General features: G+C 64.4%; 3 protein-coding genes across 3 annotated transcripts; 2 read left to right on the top strand and 1 right to left on the bottom strand.

Annotated features, from left to right (window-relative positions):
- The first annotated feature begins 221 nt into the window (after positions 1-221).
- Positions 222-3,492, top strand: PSCA (prostate stem cell antigen). Its single transcript, XM_086695501.1, has 3 exons — positions 222-401; positions 1,692-1,799; positions 2,735-3,492. The coding sequence occupies exons 1-3, from the start codon at positions 350-352 to the stop codon at positions 2,947-2,949; spliced, it is 375 nt and encodes a 124-aa protein (XP_086551627.1). The 5' UTR covers positions 222-349; the 3' UTR covers positions 2,950-3,492.
- A 5,214-nt stretch (positions 3,493-8,706) lies between these two features.
- Positions 8,707-12,128, top strand: THEM6 (thioesterase superfamily member 6). The gene is made up of 2 exons (XM_025923009.2): positions 8,707-9,342; positions 11,424-12,128. The coding sequence occupies exons 1-2, from the start codon at positions 8,830-8,832 to the stop codon at positions 11,535-11,537; spliced, it is 627 nt and encodes a 208-aa protein (XP_025778794.1). The 5' UTR covers positions 8,707-8,829; the 3' UTR covers positions 11,538-12,128.
- A 2,638-nt stretch (positions 12,129-14,766) lies between these two features.
- Positions 14,767-15,981, bottom strand: SLURP1 (secreted LY6/PLAUR domain containing 1). The gene is made up of 3 exons (XM_025922965.2): positions 15,901-15,981; positions 15,424-15,543; positions 14,767-15,120 (listed from the first exon to the last, which is right to left on the bottom strand). Exons 1-3 carry the CDS (start codon positions 15,965-15,967, stop codon positions 14,933-14,935), a joined length of 375 nt encoding a protein of 124 aa, XP_025778750.2. The 5' UTR covers positions 15,968-15,981; the 3' UTR covers positions 14,767-14,932.
- Positions 15,982-18,258: the final 2,277 nt, after the last annotated feature.

Here is an 18,258-nt window from a genome sequence, read left to right as displayed (position 1 = left end):
CCCTCCACCTTGCACAGGGTGGTCACACCCTTCTCTGGCTTCACCGCTTGGTGTGAGGTGGGCAGAGGCTTAGCCTGGCGCCTCGCCCTGGGGTGGCTAAGAAAGGGCCACAGGTGGGGAGGGCGGCCCCTGCCCTGGGCAGGCTCTGCCTTCCGGAAGCAGACGGGAGGGCAGAGGGAGTGGCGGGGTGCAGCCCGGCCGGGCGGGTGGAGATTGGGACCTACCCGTGGTGCTTGCTGGCCGCGGGGAACCCGTCCGTGTTGACAGTGGGCAGTGGAGCCTCCGCCTTGCCAGCCGAAGCGATATAAAGCCACCCCGAGGTCCACGCCACCGCTGCCCGCTGGTGACCATGAAGGCTGTCGTCCTCGCCCTGCTGGCCATCGGCCTGGCCCTGCAGCCAAGTGAGACCTCCCCCAGCCCGGGGCAGGGCCACGGGAACAGGGCTGGGCTGGGGTGGGGGCAATCCAGGGAGACCGGGGGAAGGACAGAGAGAGAGGAGGTGGAGGAGGGGGACAGGGAGCAGGGAGGTCAGGTGGAAGGAAGCGGAGGCGGCGGCAGGAAGGAGGGCCTTTTGTCCTTGCCCGCGTCCCCCTCTGGGGCGGCTCGCAGTGCAGCCAGGATGGAGTAATGGCGCACCCAGAGCGGGCAGGGCACGCGGGGGCTCTTCTCCTGACCGCCGTGCACAGGGCCTGGCGCTCAGAGGGCAGACGGACAAGGGAGGCACCGAGAGCCTGCAGAGTAGAGAGGAAGCACGGGGGCAAAAAGCCTCAAGTTAGGAAGTGCCACAGAGGCAGGAGGGAAGAGTGAACCGGGAGAGGGCTGAGGTTTGTCCTCAGAGGACCCAGGTCCCCTCCCCAGGCCCAGCCCTGGGGTCCACTGTGGGCAGCAAGGACAGGAGACACCCGGGGGGGGGGGGCAGGTGTGGGCCTTCGCTGCTCTGGTCTGGACTCCAGGCCTAGCTCGGTCTCTTCCCATCGTGGGTAATCGCTAAACCTCTCAGAGCCTCAGCTTCCTCTGCTAGAGAGTGGGGATCATGACAATGGCCCGACAGGCTGCTGGAGGTCAGCCGGTGTGTGTGGTGCCCGAGCACAGGGCTGGCAGCGCGGGGCCTGCTTGCAGTTGGGTGACTTGGATCCCAGCTCCACCACTGTTTTGATCGGAGGAGACATCGTGTGACAGCTGGGGCCGCTACTCCCAGGGACAGAGCAGGACCCAGCCCGGGGCCCGTGCCGATCACAGCACCAGGGAGGCCTGGGAGGCTGGGTGGGGTTTGCGCAGGCTGTTAGGGACAGCGACGGAAGGACGTGAGCAGGTCTGTCCACCCTGCGCCCACCTGCCCCGTGCCCAGCTGGGCTGGCTGCCAAGTGGGGTGAGCCAGCTAGCTCCCACCCAGGGGTGCGTCGCCCCCTTCCCTCTTGGACCATAGGCTTTTTAACAGAGCTTTAAAACCCGGAGGGGTGGGCTGGGGCTCTACTGGTGGATTCCAGACGCCACGACAGGAAGCGGGCCCTGGAGCCTTCCCGGGTGGGCTTTGATGGGCGCAGTGCCCTCCCCGTGAGGATGTCCCAGTTTGCGGCAGGCTCTTGTGCTCTTGCACGTTCCCAGCGGCCTGGAAAGTGTGACAGAGGAGAAAATGAGGCCCCTTCCCGCTCTGTGGGAGGGCAGCCTCTGAGCACGCCCCCACCCCCCAGGCGGTGCCCTGCAGTGCTACTCCTGCGAGGCCCAGGTGAGCAACCAGAACTGCCTGCACGTGAAGAATTGCACCCACTCTGATACCCAATGCTGGACCCAGCGCATCCGTGAGTGGCCCTGCTGCCCCCCGAGTCCTCCGCGTGACCTTGCCCAGATTTCCCCCCACCCCCCCACCCCGCCCCGGCCTGGGTGTGGCTCTGCCCTGCCTTTTGCCATCTCCTTCCCTGCCTTGGCAGGGACTCAGAGCACCTGGGTTTAGGTCTCCGCCACTGAACTGCTCATCCTCTGTGCGCCTGGCCACTTGTTCATCTATCCACCCATGGATACAGCTGCCCTGTCTCCCATCCGTTCATCCCCCCCCCCCACCTATCCCTTGTCTGTCTGTCCACCCATCACCCTTCATCTGTCCATCTACCATCCATCCGTCCACCCACCCATCCATCCATCCCTGCATTCATCCACCCATTCATCCATCCATCCATCCACCCATCCCCCTGTATCACCTACCCATCCACCTATCCATCCATCCATCCATCCATCCATCCATCCATCCACCCACCCATCCATCCCTGCATTCATCCACCCATTCATCCATCCATCCATCCATCCACCCATCCCCCTGTATCACCTACCCATCCACCTATCCATCCATCCATCCATCCATCCATCCATCCATCCACCCATCCATCCCTGCATTCATCCACCCATTCATCCATCCATCCATCCATCCACCCATCCCCCTGTATCACCTACCCATCCACCTATCCATCCATCCATCCATCCATCCACCCACCCATCCATCCCTGCATTCACCCATTCATTAGGCATGTCTAGTGCCCAGCAGAAGGTCTGGCTGCCTTGGGCATGTGGATACAGATGAGCCCAAGCGCCTGCCCTCGCACTGCTGGCAGTCTTGAGGCAGTCACCCGGGGTGACTCCAGAGTCTCAGAGCCAGGACAGGAAGAGGGCCGTGGGAGCTGGGACAAGGCCGGGTGGGCGAACACCCGGGACCCAGCCCTAGCTGAGCGGCCCCCACCCCCAGGTGCCGTTGGCTTCCTGACCGTCATTAGCAAGGGCTGCACCTCGCACTGTGTGGACGACTCCCAGAACTACTACTTGGGCAAGAGGAACATCACGTGTTGCTCCAGCGACCTGTGCAATGCCAACGGGGCCCATGCCCTGCAGCCAGCTCTTGTCACCCTGGCGCTGCTCACTGTTCTCGGTGGCCTGCTGCTCTGGGGCCCTAGCCGGATGTAGGAGGCAGGAGGACCCCACTGTGTCCCAGGGGCCCCAGGGCACTCTTCATACACACCTGGTCCGGTCGAGGCCCCTCCTGGACCCTAACTCAGGTCGGGCCATGCCCCTCTGCCCTTTGTAGCCTTCCATGGCTCCCTAGGACTCCTGCCCAGCTCCCACTGCCCAGCGGGCTGGGCTGTATTGATGCGCGACAGCCTGCACACGGCCCACACAACCGCCACATTCCAACCCACTCCTTAATCCTCGCTTAGGCATACTCTTCCTCCAGGAAGCCTTCCGTGACCACTCCCTCCACCTCTACCTGCCGAGCCATGTCCCAGTCATAGGGTCACCTGTAACCAGCAAGGAGCAGGCACTCAGGAGGGCCCCACAAAGGCTGAGATGAGATGTACTGAGTAGAATTAGGGGCAGGGAGTGAGAGGTCCTGGGAGCCCCAAGAGATGGGGTGTGGAGGGGGTCCAGCTCCCAGTGTCCCTGGGAGTCCTGGAGCAGTAACCCCTGCACCCAGTAGGCCCTTAATAAAGTCCCATTGACCTAGCTGCAGACAGCTCTGTTCTCGCGCGCCCCCGGGTGGGAGTCAGGGTTGGGGTCCAGGGCTGTGTTGGATGCCACCTGGATCCACATCCGTGGGCTGTGGCCATGTCCGTAGCCAGCCACATCTGGGCAGAAACAGATGTCAGACACCGGGAAGGGAGGACACAGCTGCAGAAGGTAGGGCGGCATCCCTGGGGACCCCGTCTCTTGCTGTGTGGCCTCACTCAGATCACTTGACCTCTCTGAGCCTCAGATACTTACCTGGGACCCCCCTCTGCTGCGAGCGTTGAGGATCCACAGGACTCAGCGGTTTCTGGGTGGGAGGGGCTGCTACTGTGTGAGGCCCCCTCGGCGTCCCCGCCCTGTCCTTTCCCTCTGCCTGTTTCCTAAATGTTCTGTTTTGTCCGCTGCAAGTTCTCCACACCCACGGTGAAAAATTCAAACTATGCAAAAGGGTCCCCAGCGAAGCTGCCCCCTGCCCCGTGACCTCAGGTCCCTCCTGTCCGGGAGCGGGGTTCCTTCCACAGTACTTGTGAGCCTAGGGTCCCCGCCTCGCCTTTTCAATTCCTGGGAAAGCCCCTTGGGAAACACAGGGGCTGCCTCCCTGCCCCTGGGGGCTCCAGCGCCAGGACCTGTCGGCCATGTGGGGTGGGCTGTGTGAGCGGAGCCAGGGCGGGAACCTGCACAGGGGGGCGCTTCTGGCCAAGACCCCTACTGAGTGGTGGGTGAGGCAGGATTAGAGCCCGGCTTCTGGAGCTCAGGGGTGGGCTGGGGCAGGGCCACACTGACCAACAAGTCCAGACCGGAGGCCCAGAGTCTCCCTGTGCACGTCCCGAGTGACCTCCAGTGCTGGTCCTCCCTGCTTCTTCCTCGCCTCCGGGGCCCAGCTCAGATCCGGCTCTGCGCAGGCTCTGGCCTCTCCCACGCCCACCCCTCTGGGGCCCCAGGCACGCTCAGCACATAGACCTGGCTTGGCTCCGGTCCAGGGTCCAGGGTCCAGGGTCCAGGGTCCAGGGTCCAGGGTCCAGGGTCCAGGGCTGGGGCTTTGTTTCCTGAGAGGGCACCATAGAACTGGGTCGGGGCGGGGGGGGGGGGAGGGGGGGCTCAGGCAGAGCTTCAGGCCCATGAGGGTCTGGCCCGGGCTGGAGTTTGGGCTTGTCCACCTTGGCCAGGTGACCGTAGAGGACACTGGTGCATCTGTCCTGCCAGTGGTTGTGGAGCGCCTACTACGTTCCAGGCGCTGTTCCAGGCACGCCAGAATCAGCGGTCTCCCACGCTGGGATGCATTTTCCCCAACCTCCCTCCATGCCCTAGAGCCACCCCCGCTCACCGAGCTTACCGGACGAGGGGGTCAGGTGAACAGGGTAAATACAGAAATATGTGCCATGTTAGCAGGTGGAGCTCGAAAAGGAATAAAGCACAGAGAGGATCTCAAACACCAGTGTGACCGGGGCCACGGCAGGGCCTGGAAGTCCGGAGGGACAGGCCTCCGTCCACCGAGCAGGGAAGGGAGCCCACGGCGACCCACACGTCAGCCACACCCTCAGGCAGGGGTCCTCCTCCGGGGTGAGGCTCCGGGAAGTGAGGCAGTGCCCCAGACCCCCAGACCCTGTCCCGGGCTTCTGGGTTTGAAATATTTGGGCCAGGGTGAGGGGCGAGGGACGGCGGGCCCTGAGAAGTGGGAGACCTCGCTGGGTCCTCCGTTCCCCGGACCGGGGACTCCTCTGACCTCCTGAGCCATTCCCAAGTTCGTGTGGCCTCAAACTGAGAGCCCGAGGGGGCCAGCCTTGCCCCTCCCTCACTCCAGGACAGAGGGAAGGGCAGGAGTCCCTCCGCACACGCAGCGCGTTGGGGCCTCCTCCTGCTCCCCTGGGTGGGGACGGCAGGGGGTCCACCTGCAGAGGCCCAGGGCCCCTCAGCTGCGGGCCCACGGCAGGGTCTGGCCGGGACCCCCACCTCCCTCTCCCCACACCGCCTCATCTTCGCAAACTAGGGAACGGCGAGAAAGAAAAGCATACAGAACTCGGCTCCCCGAACCCTAGGATAACGTGGGTCACCATTTTCCGTCTTCGTGACGCGTTGCGTGCAAACACGCGCAGATGCACACTGTGAATCTGTGCCCGGGTCATGCTTCGCACGCTCCCCGACAAACTGCTTTCTAAACATGTATCTTGGGGCGCCTGGGTGGCGCAGTCGGTTAAGCGTCCGACTTCGGCCAGGTCACGATCTCGCGGTCCGGGAGTTCGAGCCCCGCGTCGGGCTCTGGGCTGACGGCTCGGAGCCTAGAGCCTGTTTCCGATTCTGTGTCTCCCTCTCTCTCTGCCCCTCCCCCGTTCATGCTCTGTCTCTCTCTGTCCCAAAAATAAATAAACGTTGAAAAAAAAATTAAAAAAAAATAAACATGTATCTTTCCATAGTAAGGAACAGAGACCCTCACGGCTGCACCTGTGGCTGAGGTGGTCCCCTGGACAGACAGACTTACGTTAGTTTTTAAGATGCCATTTCCCAAGGGGCGCCTGGGGGGCTCAGTCGGTTCAGCGTCTGACTTCCGCTCAGGTCATGATCTCGCGGTTCGTGGGTTCGAGCCCCGCGTCAGGCTCTGTGCCGACAGCTCGGAGCCTGGAGCCTGCTTTGGATTCTGTGTCTCCCTCTCTCTCTGCCCCTCCCCTGCTTGCCCTCTGTCTCTTTCTCTCTCTTTCTCAATATTAGATAAAAAAACATAAAAAAAAAAAAAGGTGCCATTTCCCGAGCACTCTCCGTGTTAGGGACACTGTCCGAGCCTTCTGCGGCTGTCACAGTAGGAGATAATATAGCACGTATCCCCGTTACCAGAGGCCAGGTGCGCTCTCATGGGTCTCCCGTGCAATCACTCATCGATTCTCACCACCACCCGGTGAGGCAGGGCACAGAGACGTGAAGGAACTGACCTGAGGCCACACAGCTGGCGCCTAGCCATCCTCCCCTGTGGGCTCGGTCACCTAGGTCAGGCCTCCAAGGGCGCTCCCTGAGCGGTCATCTCTGACCCTAGCAGCACACTCAGCCCCAGGCTGGAGGTGGTCTGGCGCAGCCCTCCCTTCCCCAGAACGCCAGTCCCAGGCCCGTCTGCCTGGCCCCTCTCGGGCTGGGATTGACGCCCCCAGACCAGGTTGCTGATGTCTCCACCCTCGACCACTCAGGTGTCTGTAAAGACAGTACTGGGTGGGCAGGGCGCGGTCTCTGTGAGCCCTGCTCCTCCCTGGCTGGACTTGGGGTGCAGCAGGGGCTCTACTGGAGGGGGTGCAGGGGTCACATGTCAGACTCTCTGGCAGCGGGGGAGTGGGGCCCCACCTTTGTCAGCTGTCTCCCAGCCCCTCCTCCCTCTTTGCCTCTCAGATACGAAGCCAGAGCAGAGGGGTTCCAGGTCTGATGCCCAGGAGTCCCTGACCTGCCCGAGACCCCCAACAGTCTGCCATGACCACCACAGCACGCCCGCATCTGGTGCTGATGCAGCCGGACGTGGGCGGCTAAGAAGTTGGTTCCTGGGGAGCCCCTGGCCGGCATCGATTGTGCTGGCCCTGGGTTTGGGCCATCAAAGCGACCTCCTGGCCTCGGGGTCCAGCGGGGAGATGGCAGTCCCTGCTGACATAATCAATCGTGCGTAAAGGCACAGTGAGACCAGGTTCTGGGCATCTAGACTGTCTGGGGGTCAGGGAAGGGGAAGATGGAAGGGGAGGGTCCCTGGCAGAGGGAGCCCCGGCTGTCAGAGGATGGGGGCAGGGGTCTTGTAAGCATCCCCCACCCTCCCCCATTCTATTGTTTACCAACCTTCACTGACATTTCCAGAACAGGCTTCTAGAAGCAGGCCCCCGCTGTGGGGGTGGGACAAGGGGGGTGACCAGGCTGCATTCACAGAGCAGCTGCCAAGGGGGCTCGAAGGACACCTTCATCCCGAGAAGCTGTCCCGCCTCAGGGATAGATGGTGTGGAGCTGAGCCAGGGCAGGGACAAGGCTGAACAATGCGTGGGGAAGGCCTTTCCTACCCCCCGGCTTTCCTGGGGCAGCTGGGTCCGCCCTGAGAATGAACTTCCTGTCCGCGGAGTATCCAAGCAGATCCAAGGACCCAGGAAAACCCAGATCCCATTCTGCCCAACTACTGGCCCCAGAAGCAAAGCCAGAAAAGCAAAGAATTCTGCCCCGATGGTGCCCGAGGGAAGGGAAGCCACCTGCCATTGTGGCACTGGCGGTCGACGGGAGCCCAGCCCGGTGTGGACTGGACCAAAGCCCTCTCAGTGTGGCCGCTGGGGGGTGCTGTTCTCAGAGCCGCCTCCACCTCTCCAGGGCCCCAGTGCGGACCTAAGGAGGTGGCCTCCCAGGTCACTGGCAAGCTGGGGGCGGGCTGGGAAAGCTGGATGGACCTCTTCCGGGCTTTCCTGCCCAGTGTTGCCGAGAAGGGGACAGAGAGGACGCTGGAGTGCCTGCTGCACACTGCTGGGTCCGCATCCCATGTGCTCGTGACACCTATGAGGCCCCTGTCGAGCCCTTTACATTTGCAGAGTCCTCTCCCCCCATTGCGGGCGTTATATGCTCCCTTTCTGAACGGGCCAAGGACGGGAATGCTTGGGAATGAGTTTGAGATTGCCAGGACCTGGGGGTGGGAGTGGTGCTGGTGGGGGTAATGAGGTTACCAGCTGGGACTGAAAAGGCTTAGGGGCCAGACTGTGATGCGCCCTGAATCGGCCGCATGCGCGCTGGGGCTGGGGCGCCCTGCAAAGGTGGAGAGCCCCTGGATGTTTTGGAGCGTCGGAGGGTCGGTTTCCAGGACAGTCTTGAAGCAGTGCCGCTGCGGACGGCGGCGTCCGCTTCTTTTGCAAAGTCCTGCAACTTGGGCCGGGTGGTACTGGAGCCTTTGCCTCTGCTCAGATCAGGGACCGAATCTTCGACGGCTGGGGAGAGACAAGAGGGCTCGCAGCGAGCTGGGTGGGGAGACGCCGCGGACCAGCTCGCCCTCTCCTGCGCCTGCATCGCGGGCCGCGACCGCCAGATGCCGCTGTGGCGCGGCGCGCAGCGAAAGCGAAAGCGGGGCGGGAGGCGCGCGGACATGGCGGGGGACGGACCACTGAGGGCGCCGGGGGGGGGGGGGGATGCTGGCGCGGGGAGGGCGGGGCCCTGGCCTGCGGCACCAGCCGCCTCCGGCGCGTCCCTCCCCAGCCGGCTTCGCGAGGTGGTTCGCTCCGGTAGCTCGGCTCTCGGCGGTTCCGGCGAGCGGGCGAGGCGGGGCGCGGGCACCGGCGCGGCGGACTCCAGCGCAGCGCGCCCCGGTCGGCACCGGCGCCGCGGGTTCCGCCGCACCCCGCGCCTGCCGCCGCGATGCTGGGGCTGCTCGTGGCGCCGCTGGTCCTGGCGCTCGTCTACTTCGCGCTGCTGGACGGTTGGTACTTGGTGCGCGTGCCGTGCGCCGTGCTGCGCGCGCGCCTGCTGCAGCCGCGCGTCCGCGACCTGCTGGCGGAGCAACGCTACGCGGGCCGCGTGCTGCCCTCGGACTTGGACCTGCTGCTGCACATGAACAACGCGCGCTACTTGCGCGAGGCCGACGTGGCGCGCGCCGCGCACCTGACCCGCTGCGGGGTGCTGGGGGCGCTGCGCGCGCTCGGGGCCCGCGCCGTGCTGGCCGCCTCGTGCGCGCGCTACCGCCGCTCGCTGCGCCTGTTCGAGCCCTTCGAGGTGCGCACCCGCCTGCTGGGCTGGGACGACCGAGCGTTTTACCTGGAGGCGCGCTTCATCAGCCTGCGCGATGGCTTCGTGTGCGCGCTCCTGCGCTCCCGCCAGCATGTGCTGGGCACCTCGCCGGAGCGCGTCGTGCAGCACCTGTGCAAACACAGGGTGAGCACCTTCTTCCCCCCTCCCCGGGCCCGGGTGCACACCCTCCGCGGGGCCCTGAGGGTTCTTGGTCCCTGCCCCCTCCTCTAGGGAAGGCCACCCCCTTGGGGTGCTCCTGTCCCGCTGAGTGCCACACTCCAGCCCTTACTTTTGGACCCAGGGCCTCACTTCACTGATGGCCATTCTCCCTGGGAGCTCCCAGGGTCCCTGAATCCACTCCTCATACACGTTCTTAGCGTGCTCCCCGCCCGCCACTTCTTAAGCTCGCCTCTCAGGACTCCATGCCACCCCATGCGGTACCCCCCCGCTTTTGCGCCAACAGGGAAGCCCTGACCAGGCCTCTCCCGGGGATCTAAGTCCTGATGCTGCTGCGTGGCTCGGAGTGTGTAGCCGCCTTCTCTGGTCCTTGGTTCTCAACAGGCGGGATGGTGTCCGTGAGAGGTTACTGGGAGTTCCCAAGGACCCGAGGACACCCCCTCCCCCGCCCTTTGCACACAGCTTGGAGCTGAGGGCTTGGGTCACCACCACCTGGGTGTGGGGTTGGGGGACTGAACTTACAGAGCTGCAAGCCCTTCTGCCTTTTCCAGTTGGCGAGAGGGCCGCAGTGCCCGTGTGGGGCTTAAAGGACCCTCCCCAGGGCCTGCTCCTTCCAGCACAGCCCAGCCTGGCTACCGCGGCGTGGCAACGGGGCCCTGGGGACGGCAGCCCTGGGGACGGCAGCGCGCCACCACCGGAATGGTTTCCAGGGCAGGCTCCGGCCTGAGGCGGCGTCCCGAAAACTTGCCTCAGGAGCTTCCGTGCCAAAGCCAGGGCCTGCCCCAACCCCTGGGTGCTCTGAACGAGGGCGCTGCCCTCTCTGGCTTTGAACAGGTGCCTCCTGAACACGGGGGGACATGGTCTCATGTTAATCGTGAGAGCGTGGTCTTTCCCCCATACCGGAGGTGGGGTAACTGAGGCTCACGGAGGCCATGGGCATAGCTCCCTGGTTTTCTGTCTCTAGACACCCCCCCAAAGGTCCTGGGTGTCCCCCACCCCATAGGGACAGAGATGCTCCATACGCCCTTTCACATGTAAGGAGGCCGGCGTGGGGAGTCTCTGGTCACGGAGGCTTTAAGTCGAGGGACTGAGAGTTGGGACTAAAAGAGGGAGTCTCTCCTACAACAGAGGGTGCCGGGTGGCCGGTGGGGGCTGGAAGTGACTTCCAAGAGAGCCAGTAGCGAGGCTCAGCAGGTGTGCCCAAGGATGCCCAGCCACAGATGGGAGGGCCAGGGCATGGCCAGGAGGAACCCGGGTGCCTAGGCTAGGTGAGGTGGGCCCCAGGCCGAGCCTGCACGGGACAGTCTGAGCCCAGTGTCTGGGCTGAAATGCTCCAAGTCCGGTTTCGCCACCGCTGGCTGGGAGGAGAGCGATCCCAAAAGCCTGGACATTGAGCAGAGCTCCCCTCACTCTGGGGGAGGCCAGGGCTGCCACTCTACTTGTCCCCTTTCCCCTGGGAACACCCCAAGCCCGTCCCCGAGGCCTGTGACCTCTCAGGCCTGGCCCGGCAGCCTCTTGCCTCCCCATGATGGCTGGCTGCATGGGGGTGGAGGGGGGGCGGGGGGATCGCAGCAGTGGGCCCAGAGCTTCCGGTCCAGCTTCTCGTGGTATGCTGGAGACGAGAGGTTCACGGCAGCCCCCGTCCAGCACTTTCCTGGCAGAGGGTGGCTGACAGCCACCCTTCCACTCCCCTGCTCCAGACTCCTGAGGCCTCTGGCTGCTCCGGGTCACCCGTCACCCCTCTCCAGCCAGCTGTCCTCAGAGGGCTTTGCCTGGGTTCTGGGAACACACGGACGGCTCCGGTGTGGCCCTGTTGGGGAGACAGGCCTGAGGAAGGAGGATGGTGTCTCGGGACAGGAGGATGAATGGCACTGGGGGCCTCAGGGAGGGCCACCTGCAAGGGGAGGCGGAGGACACGTTCCAGGGGGAACAGCGTGAGCAGAGGCCCAGAGGTGTGAAGGCCGTGCCCTGGCTGGCCACCCCTCCCTGCACCCCTGCTCGTCCCCCGGACAGCGGGGCCGTGGGAATGTCCCCCTGTCGCCCTGCAGGTGGAGCCCCCCGAGCTCCCAGAGGACCTACGGCACTGGATTGCCTACAACGAGGCCAGCAGCCAGCTGCTCAGGGCTGAGAGCGGCCTCAGTGATGTCGTCAAGGACCAATGACCACCGCACCCTGCCCGCCAGCCTCAACGTGGGGGCGCTTGCCTGCCGGTCCCTGCCTGCCAGGGCCAGAGGGTGCGGGATGGACCCGCCAGGCCCACGTCTCCCAGCTGGAGCGGTCCACGACCAGCCCTGTCGGCCCAGCACCGCCCCCACCGCCCCAGCCCGCTCAGGCCTCCCCCTCCGCCCATTACTGATGTCCCCCTCCCCCATACTGTGCCGGGCACGGGATGGGGGTGACTCAGATGCCCTGACACAGCTCTGCCCTCAGGGTGGAGGTGACGGGAAAAGTGGGAGGCCCAGGACCCTTAGGGCGTGGGCTTTGGGGTGTGGGAGTTCGGCCCCACCCTGTGGGTGAAGCCAGTCTGGGGCCCCATGGTGTAGGTCAGAGCCGCCGGGGCCCCAGAGCTGCCTCCTTCCACCCTGTCCCGGAACCCCGGAACCCCGCCGCCAGCTGGAGCCAGGAGCGCAGGAATGCCCCCCAATTCCTTGCCTGCCCCCCACGCTGATCTCTGCCTTACAGCTGCAACGGGAAAGCTGCAATGTTTCTGTTTTATTTAAAGAAACCCCAAGATTAAAGGGTTTTTAATGTCAGTGTGCTGGGGGAAGACCTCATTTCTGAAGCCCCCACCCCCCAGGGAAGCAGCGGGCCCCCATAGGTGTTTTCTGGTGTGGGGGCTGGCTAGGCTTCTCGGGGTCCCACGAACTTAGGGACTAGGTGGGCAGGGCAGGACTGGCCCCTCTTGCACAGAGCATGGGACCGAGGCCAGGAAGGATTTGCCCCACTCCCCCTGCAGACCCTGGTGCTCTCCTTGTCCCCGGCTCTTGGGGTTTGCTGTCCCATGTCCCAGTCTGCGGATGGCTGGTGCAAGTTTCTGGTTTGGTCCCAGGGTCCAGTCCGTGATCCTCCAGAGTTTGGGAGGCTAGGCCTCAGACTCTGGGGTTGCTGGGGCGGGGAAGTGGGACAGCAGGTGGGGCAGAAGGTCAGTGGACCTTAATGGGTGGGACAGCACAGGGGCCCTTCTGCAAGCCCCTCAAAGAGGACAGGAAGTGTGGCCACCGGGATAGAAGACAGTTGAGCGATGGCATGGGCCACGTTGTGCTCTGACCACTTGCTCAGGAGGGGCCCAGAAAAGAACGGGTGGTTGGAAAAGTTGGGTTTGCAACACGGCATTTGAAGATGGGGGAGTGATGCAGCCTGGCTGAGGTCACGTGGCTGGGGAGGCCGGGCCTCCCACCTGCTTGAGCAGCCTGCAGCCCGCGGCCCGCGAGGGTGTTTGGGCTTCTGCAGGGAGTGAAGGACCGGGGACATCCTGGGGCGGGGGAACTTGGGGGGTCCATACAGGTGTCAGGACAGATTCCCCACGGGGACTGTGGACGGGAAGCTGCGCACAGTGGGTCTGGGTCCCAGCAGGTCCGTCCGGTGGTGGTGAGTTGCCAGCTGGCATCCCGGAGCAGGGCAGGGGCTGGGGAGGCAGGACGGGTCTGTGCGTCTGTGTGAGGTGTTCAAGGTGGTGGGGCATCTGGGCTGGACGTCCCTGTGTCCCGGGGGCGCAGTAGTTTCTTTGTCCGCTCAAGGGAGATACACCCCAGCCAGATGGGGGCAGAGGGGAGGGGAGGCTCCCTCCTGCTCTTTCTGTTTGGAGAAGGTCTGACCACAGAGGGGTCCTTGCTGACCAGGGGACACGCGTCCAGGGCACAGGGCTGGCCAAGGTGGGGCTTGGGCTGCCCCACCCTCCCCGCCTAGGAACCGGGTGACCTTGGGGGGGGGGTATCTCTCCTCTTTCTGCGTTCTTTGTGACCCCACACACCACCTCCTCAATCCTCAGGCCCCAAGTGTCGACAGCTGGTGCGGCCACCCCAGGGCCAGCCCTCCCGGGGCCCCACCTGTGGCCTCCCCAGCTCCTGGGGGTGGGGGGCGGGACACAGGGATGTGCAGATCTGACCTCAGGTGTCCTCAGGGCTACAGACAGAGCAAGGGCTTTCCTTGGGCTCAGGTCACTTGGCAACTCCCGCCAGGGGAGGGCAGGGTAGCCCCGTGCTTAGGTGGTGATGGGGCAGGGGTGCCCTCTGTTTGCCAGGCTGGCACTGTGTGAAGACCCCGCGGGTGCGCCTGGCCAGCCACCTGCTTCCTCCAGGGGTGGGGTGGCTGTGGAGCCGGGTGCGCAGGCTCACCGCCCCCCTCCCCGCACCTTGAAGAGCTCAGAAGCCATATCCTTGCTGTCCCACTGGAAGCTGAGGCCAAGAAAGGGCTGTAGTGATGTCTCACTTTGTCCCCGTGGTCCCCAAGGGGCCCGGGCCCCTTGCCTCCAAATCCCGGGCCTGGTAGAGACTCTCTGGAAGCCTGGCCATAATGCGGAGTCTGGAAAGTGCCCAAGCCAGAGGGCAGCGAGGGGAATTGGGGCCTGGAGAGGGGCAGTGACACCCTGGGGTCATTCAGGCCCCAAGGCTGCCGATGTGCAGTGTACTGGATGTGTCTCCTGCCTCCACCTCTGCACAGCGCTGCCGAGCCTGGCCGTGGCCCGCGGGTGGGGGGCAGGCCTCAGGAGGGGGAAGCAGGGGTCTGAGGTTCGGCTGCGGCCGAGGCTGCTGCTGCCCGGCTGGCTGGCTGGGGGCGTGGCAGGGAGCCCAGCACTGGCCCTGGGTGTCTGGGATGAGCTGGCACGTCTTCAGTGCTCCACGGGCATGGTCTCTCACTCCAGCTGTCCCCCGGGGCCAAGGTCATGGTACGCCCAATGTCGGGGGGCGGGGTGACTGAAGCGCGGGAGATGTGTGGGCGTCAGCTGGCCCAGAGGCACCCCACGTGCACTTGGGAAGGCCTGGGCCGATGGGGCAGGCAGCCTGTGCCCCCCTGTGCCCTCCGCCCAGTGTCCCCTGCTGCGGCTGCAGCACCCCCGTGCCGGACATGTGGCGCGAGACGTACCCACTCTTGACCTCAGCTTCCCTTCCACCCAGGGGGCAGGGGTGGGGGCGATGCCCCCGGGGTTTCGGGGGAGATTCTGGGGGTGGGGACAGATCTGCCTTGGGCTAGGGAGCCTGTCCTGGTCTCCGGGGCCGTGGGACTGGTTTGCAGGAAGGCCGGCCCAGGATGCGTTTCTCCTCCCAAGCTTCCGTTTCCCCTTCTGTGAAATGAGTCCAAACGGCCCTGGATGAGAAAAGGGCCAGGTGCCCAGAATGGGCCCGACTCAGCTCAGCTCCCCTGGAGGCCAGCTCCGGGGGCTCTCGGCACCCGGGAAGGAAAGAGGTCGTTTCTGCCCTGACTTTGTTTATTTTCTGCAAGTGTGGGGGGTGGCGGGCCGGGAGGCCCCTGGCAAGGCTCTCACCCCTTGAGTCCCATGATTAACCGGAAGCTTCTGGAAGCGTGCGGCTACGGGTGGCCTCTGGTGGTGGCAGGCCCTTCAGGGAAGGAGTGGGGCCCCCAGCGGGGCCAGGGCCCTGACGCCGAGCCTGGTGGCCTGCACGGAGTTGCACAGATCGCGGAAACAGCAGTAGACAGCGCGGGTGCTCCCCATGCTGTCGGGGTCGGTGGCAAAGCAGGAGTTGGAGCAGGACCGGGTCACCAGGGGCATCTGGTTGAAGGGGTACTCTGCCAGGGCGGGCAGGTGTCAGCGCCTGCTCCGCCACGGCCCGGTGCCCTCCCCGGCTGCCCCGACCTCCACGCCCTTGGCCTGCGGCCCCCAAACTGATGGCTGGGCCCGGAAGCCGTCCGTGCTCCTGTCCCAGCCCTGAGGTGGGAGCCTGGGGCCCCGGGGCCGATGCCGCCCTCGTGCGGCACCACAGAGGCAGGCCGTGGGGGCTCCGCCTCGGGGCCCCACCCCCAGTCCCGAGGGCCTTCTGGGGGAGGGTGACCACTGCGGCCCCCCCCGGGCCTGTTGTGGGCCAGACTCACCGGCCTCCATCAGCACCAGCGTAGTCATACAGGCCGTGGCCTCCGGCTTGCAGCGAGTGATGTTCTTGCATAAAGGAATGGCCGTGGGCTGCTCACATGTAAAGCATCTGAAGGCCTCACCTGGGCGAGGGATGGGGCAGACGTCGTCGCCTGGCCTTGAGACCCATCTGGGAGGAGGCCACGTATGGTCTAACCCCTGGGCCGTACCCCACGTGCCCCCTGGCGTGTCTCCCTCGCCATCCCTGTTGGGGGACGCGGCTCGCCTCGCCGCGACCCTGCAAGGCCCGGGGCTCCGACCCGTGGACTTGAACGCCGCATTCCTCTGTCGTGCCTTGGTTTTCCCGCCTGGAGAGTAGGGCTTCGAAGCCCGTCCCGAGCGAAGGCTCTAGGATCCAGGAGGCTCATTTAGGGGGAGGGAGATGAGCCCAGTGGGGGGTGTCGGAGGCCCCCCTCCCCGCAGAGGAGGCACCCACTCACCGGCGTGCAGGCAGGAGGCTGCAAGCAGAAGACAGAGCAGAGCCCCGCACCGGGCCATCCGCCCCATCTGCCGTGCTCGGCAGCGGGGAGCGGCCGCCTCTGTGGGCACTTATACCCTGCCCTCTCTGTGGTTCCTGCCAGGTGGTGGCGGGAGCGTGTGAGTCAGCAGGGTGGTGCGGGACAGGGCGGAGGTGGGAGGCGGCACAGCGGGTGGGCGGGCCAATCATTCACAGGCCCTGGGGACCGGGACCCCTCTTCGCTCTAGCCACCTGGTGCTGGCCCACAAGCACCACACAGGTGCTGAGCCCCCTGTGGCCCAGACTCAGGTGTATGTCACGCCCAACCAGGGCCAAGGCCAGTGTCCTTCACACCCAGGTGTCCCTCTCCCTGGCGTAGGTGCCCACCAGACCAGAGGTCCGGAGGGAGTGGGGAGTCAGGCCGCGTGCAGAGGAGGGTGAGTGCCTGCCTGGTAAGGTGTAGGGACCGTGTCAGGTCGGATGGTCTGGGCCCCCCAGGCTCCTCCCAGGCTGATGGGTGTGGGGCTCCAGAGAGTCCCCTCAATCACTGCCAGCCCCTTCCCTGCAAATGACCTTTAGACCTAGCCTGGGCTTCCCTCAGTTTTAGGCCCCAGACAGCAGGGCTCTGCCCACCCCTCAGCGTCCCCGCCCCCGCTTGGCCTGCCAGCCTCCTTCACTGCCCACTCCCCACCGCAAATCTTCCCATACCCACACCTTTGCCTGTGCTCGGCCTCTCGGCGGGCACCCTCTCTGGTCTCCCAATCCCAGCCCCACATCTTCCACATGCTCTGAGGCCCACTGAGCTGCCTCGTCCATAGGTCTTCCTGGTGTTCCAGCCTCTCTGGTTTCTCAGCCCTCTGAGGACCTAATGGATGGATGGACAGGTGGATGGATGGGTGAATAGATGGCTGGGTAGACGGGTGGGTGGGTGGGTGGATGTGTAGATGGTTGAGTGAGCGGATGGATGGGTGGATGGATGTGTAGAAAGATGAGTGGATGGACAGGTGGATGGATGGATGAGTAGATGGGTGGGTAGATGGATGGATGGGTGGATGTGTAGACGGACGAGTGGATGGACAGGTGGATGGATGGATGAGTAGATGGGTGGGTAGATGGATGGGTGGATGTGTAGACGGACGAGTGGATGGATGGGTGAGTAGATGGGTGGGTAGATGGATGGATGGGTGGATGTGTAGATAGATGGGTGGGTGGGTGATGTTTGAAGGAGTGGATGGGTAGAGGACAATGTGTGAATGGAGTGAGGGAGATAGGGGAGGGCAGTAGGTGAGTGGATGGATGGGTGAGTAGATGGGTGGGTGGATGTGTGGATGGATGGGTGAGTAGATGGGTGGGTAGATGGATGGATGGGTGGATGTGTAGATAGATGGGTGGGTGGGTGATGTTTGAAGGAGTGGATGGGTAGAGGACAATGTGTGAATGGAGTGAGGGAGATAGGGGAGGGCAGTAGGTGAGTGGATGGATGGGTGAGTAGATGGGTGGGTGGATGTGTGGATGGATGGGTGAGTAGATGGGAGGGTAGATGGATGGATGGGTGGATGTGTAGACGGACGAGTGAATGGGCAGGTGGATGGATGGATGAGTAGATGGGAGGGTAGATGGATGGATGGGTGGATGTGTAGACGGACGAGTGAATGGGCAGGTGGATGGATGGATGAGTAGATGGGTGGGTAGATGGATGGATGGGTGGATGTGTAGATAGATGGGTGGGTGGGTGATGTTTGAAGGAGTGGATGGGTAGAAGGCAGTGCGTGAGTGGAGGGAGGGCGATGGGGGGAGGCAGGAGGTGAGTAGACGGGGGAGTACCCGGCAGATGAAGGAGTGTGAATGCGTAGCAGGCACAGTGGTGGAGGGCGGGTGGGCCCTACCGTAGGGTACGGAGTTACAGCCCAGTCTCCAGAAGGGACAGCGTGCTGGGAGGAGCTTTGGCTGGCACTCAGGAGGCCCGGGTTTTGGTCTTGGATTCGCTGCTGACTCCGTGTGTGGCCTCGGGGTGACTCCCTTGCCCCGCTGGACTTTGCATTCCTGTTTGTAGGAGGGGCCCAAGGACCCAGGGCAGTTTCGAGGGCAGGCGTGAGCTGGCCTTGTGGACCGAGGAAACAAAGGGAGGGCGTTACTTGGGAAGGAAGAGGCCACGGTTGCTGCAAACCACCAGTTGGGCCACTCTTGGCAGGTGCAGGCACAGGCAGCAGCAGGGGCAGCCCTTCCCCAGGGCTTGGTCCACAGTCGCGCCCAGGATGTTGCGAGAGGAGCCAGGGAGTGTCTGGTGTGGAGCCTGGCAGCCTGAGTGGGTCCCGGCTCCACCTGTGTGGCCATAAGCCCC

Source organism: Puma concolor, chromosome F2 (genome assembly GCF_028749965.1).
Source record: "Puma concolor isolate L17-30 chromosome F2, mPumCon1.1.hap2, whole genome shotgun sequence".
NCBI lineage: Eukaryota > Metazoa > Chordata > Mammalia > Carnivora > Felidae > Puma > Puma concolor.
This window is presented reverse-complemented; position numbering and strand designations above follow the sequence as displayed.

What these genes read in the sequence shown, in the direction of transcription:
- THEM6 (XM_025923009.2), top strand. Translation starts at nt 8,830, where the DNA reads ATGCTGGGGCTGCTCGTGGCGCCGCTGGTCCTGGCGCTCGTCTACTTC. An exon ending in AGCACCTGTGCAAACACAGG is followed by an intron (nt 9,343 to 11,423) that starts GTGAGCACCTTC and finishes GTCGCCCTGCAG; the next exon opens with GTGGAGCCCCCCGAGCTCCC.
- PSCA (XM_086695501.1), top strand. Translation starts at nt 350, where the DNA reads ATGAAGGCTGTCGTCCTCGCCCTGCTGGCCATCGGCCTGGCCCTGCAG. An exon ending in CGGCCTGGCCCTGCAGCCAA is followed by an intron (nt 402 to 1,691) that starts GTGAGACCTCCC and finishes CCCACCCCCCAG; the next exon opens with GCGGTGCCCTGCAGTGCTAC. An exon ending in ATGCTGGACCCAGCGCATCC is followed by an intron (nt 1,800 to 2,734) that starts GTGAGTGGCCCT and finishes CCCCACCCCCAG; the next exon opens with GTGCCGTTGGCTTCCTGACC.
- SLURP1 (XM_025922965.2), bottom strand. Translation starts at nt 15,967, where the DNA reads ATGGGGCGGATGGCCCGGTGCGGGGCTCTGCTCTGTCTTCTGCTTGCA. An exon ending in AGCCTCCTGCCTGCACGCCG is followed by an intron (nt 15,544 to 15,900) that starts GTGAGTGGGTGC and finishes TCCCTCGCCCAG; the next exon opens with GTGAGGCCTTCAGATGCTTT. An exon ending in GCTGGTGCTGATGGAGGCCG is followed by an intron (nt 15,121 to 15,423) that starts GTGAGTCTGGCC and finishes CCGCCCTGGCAG; the next exon opens with AGTACCCCTTCAACCAGATG.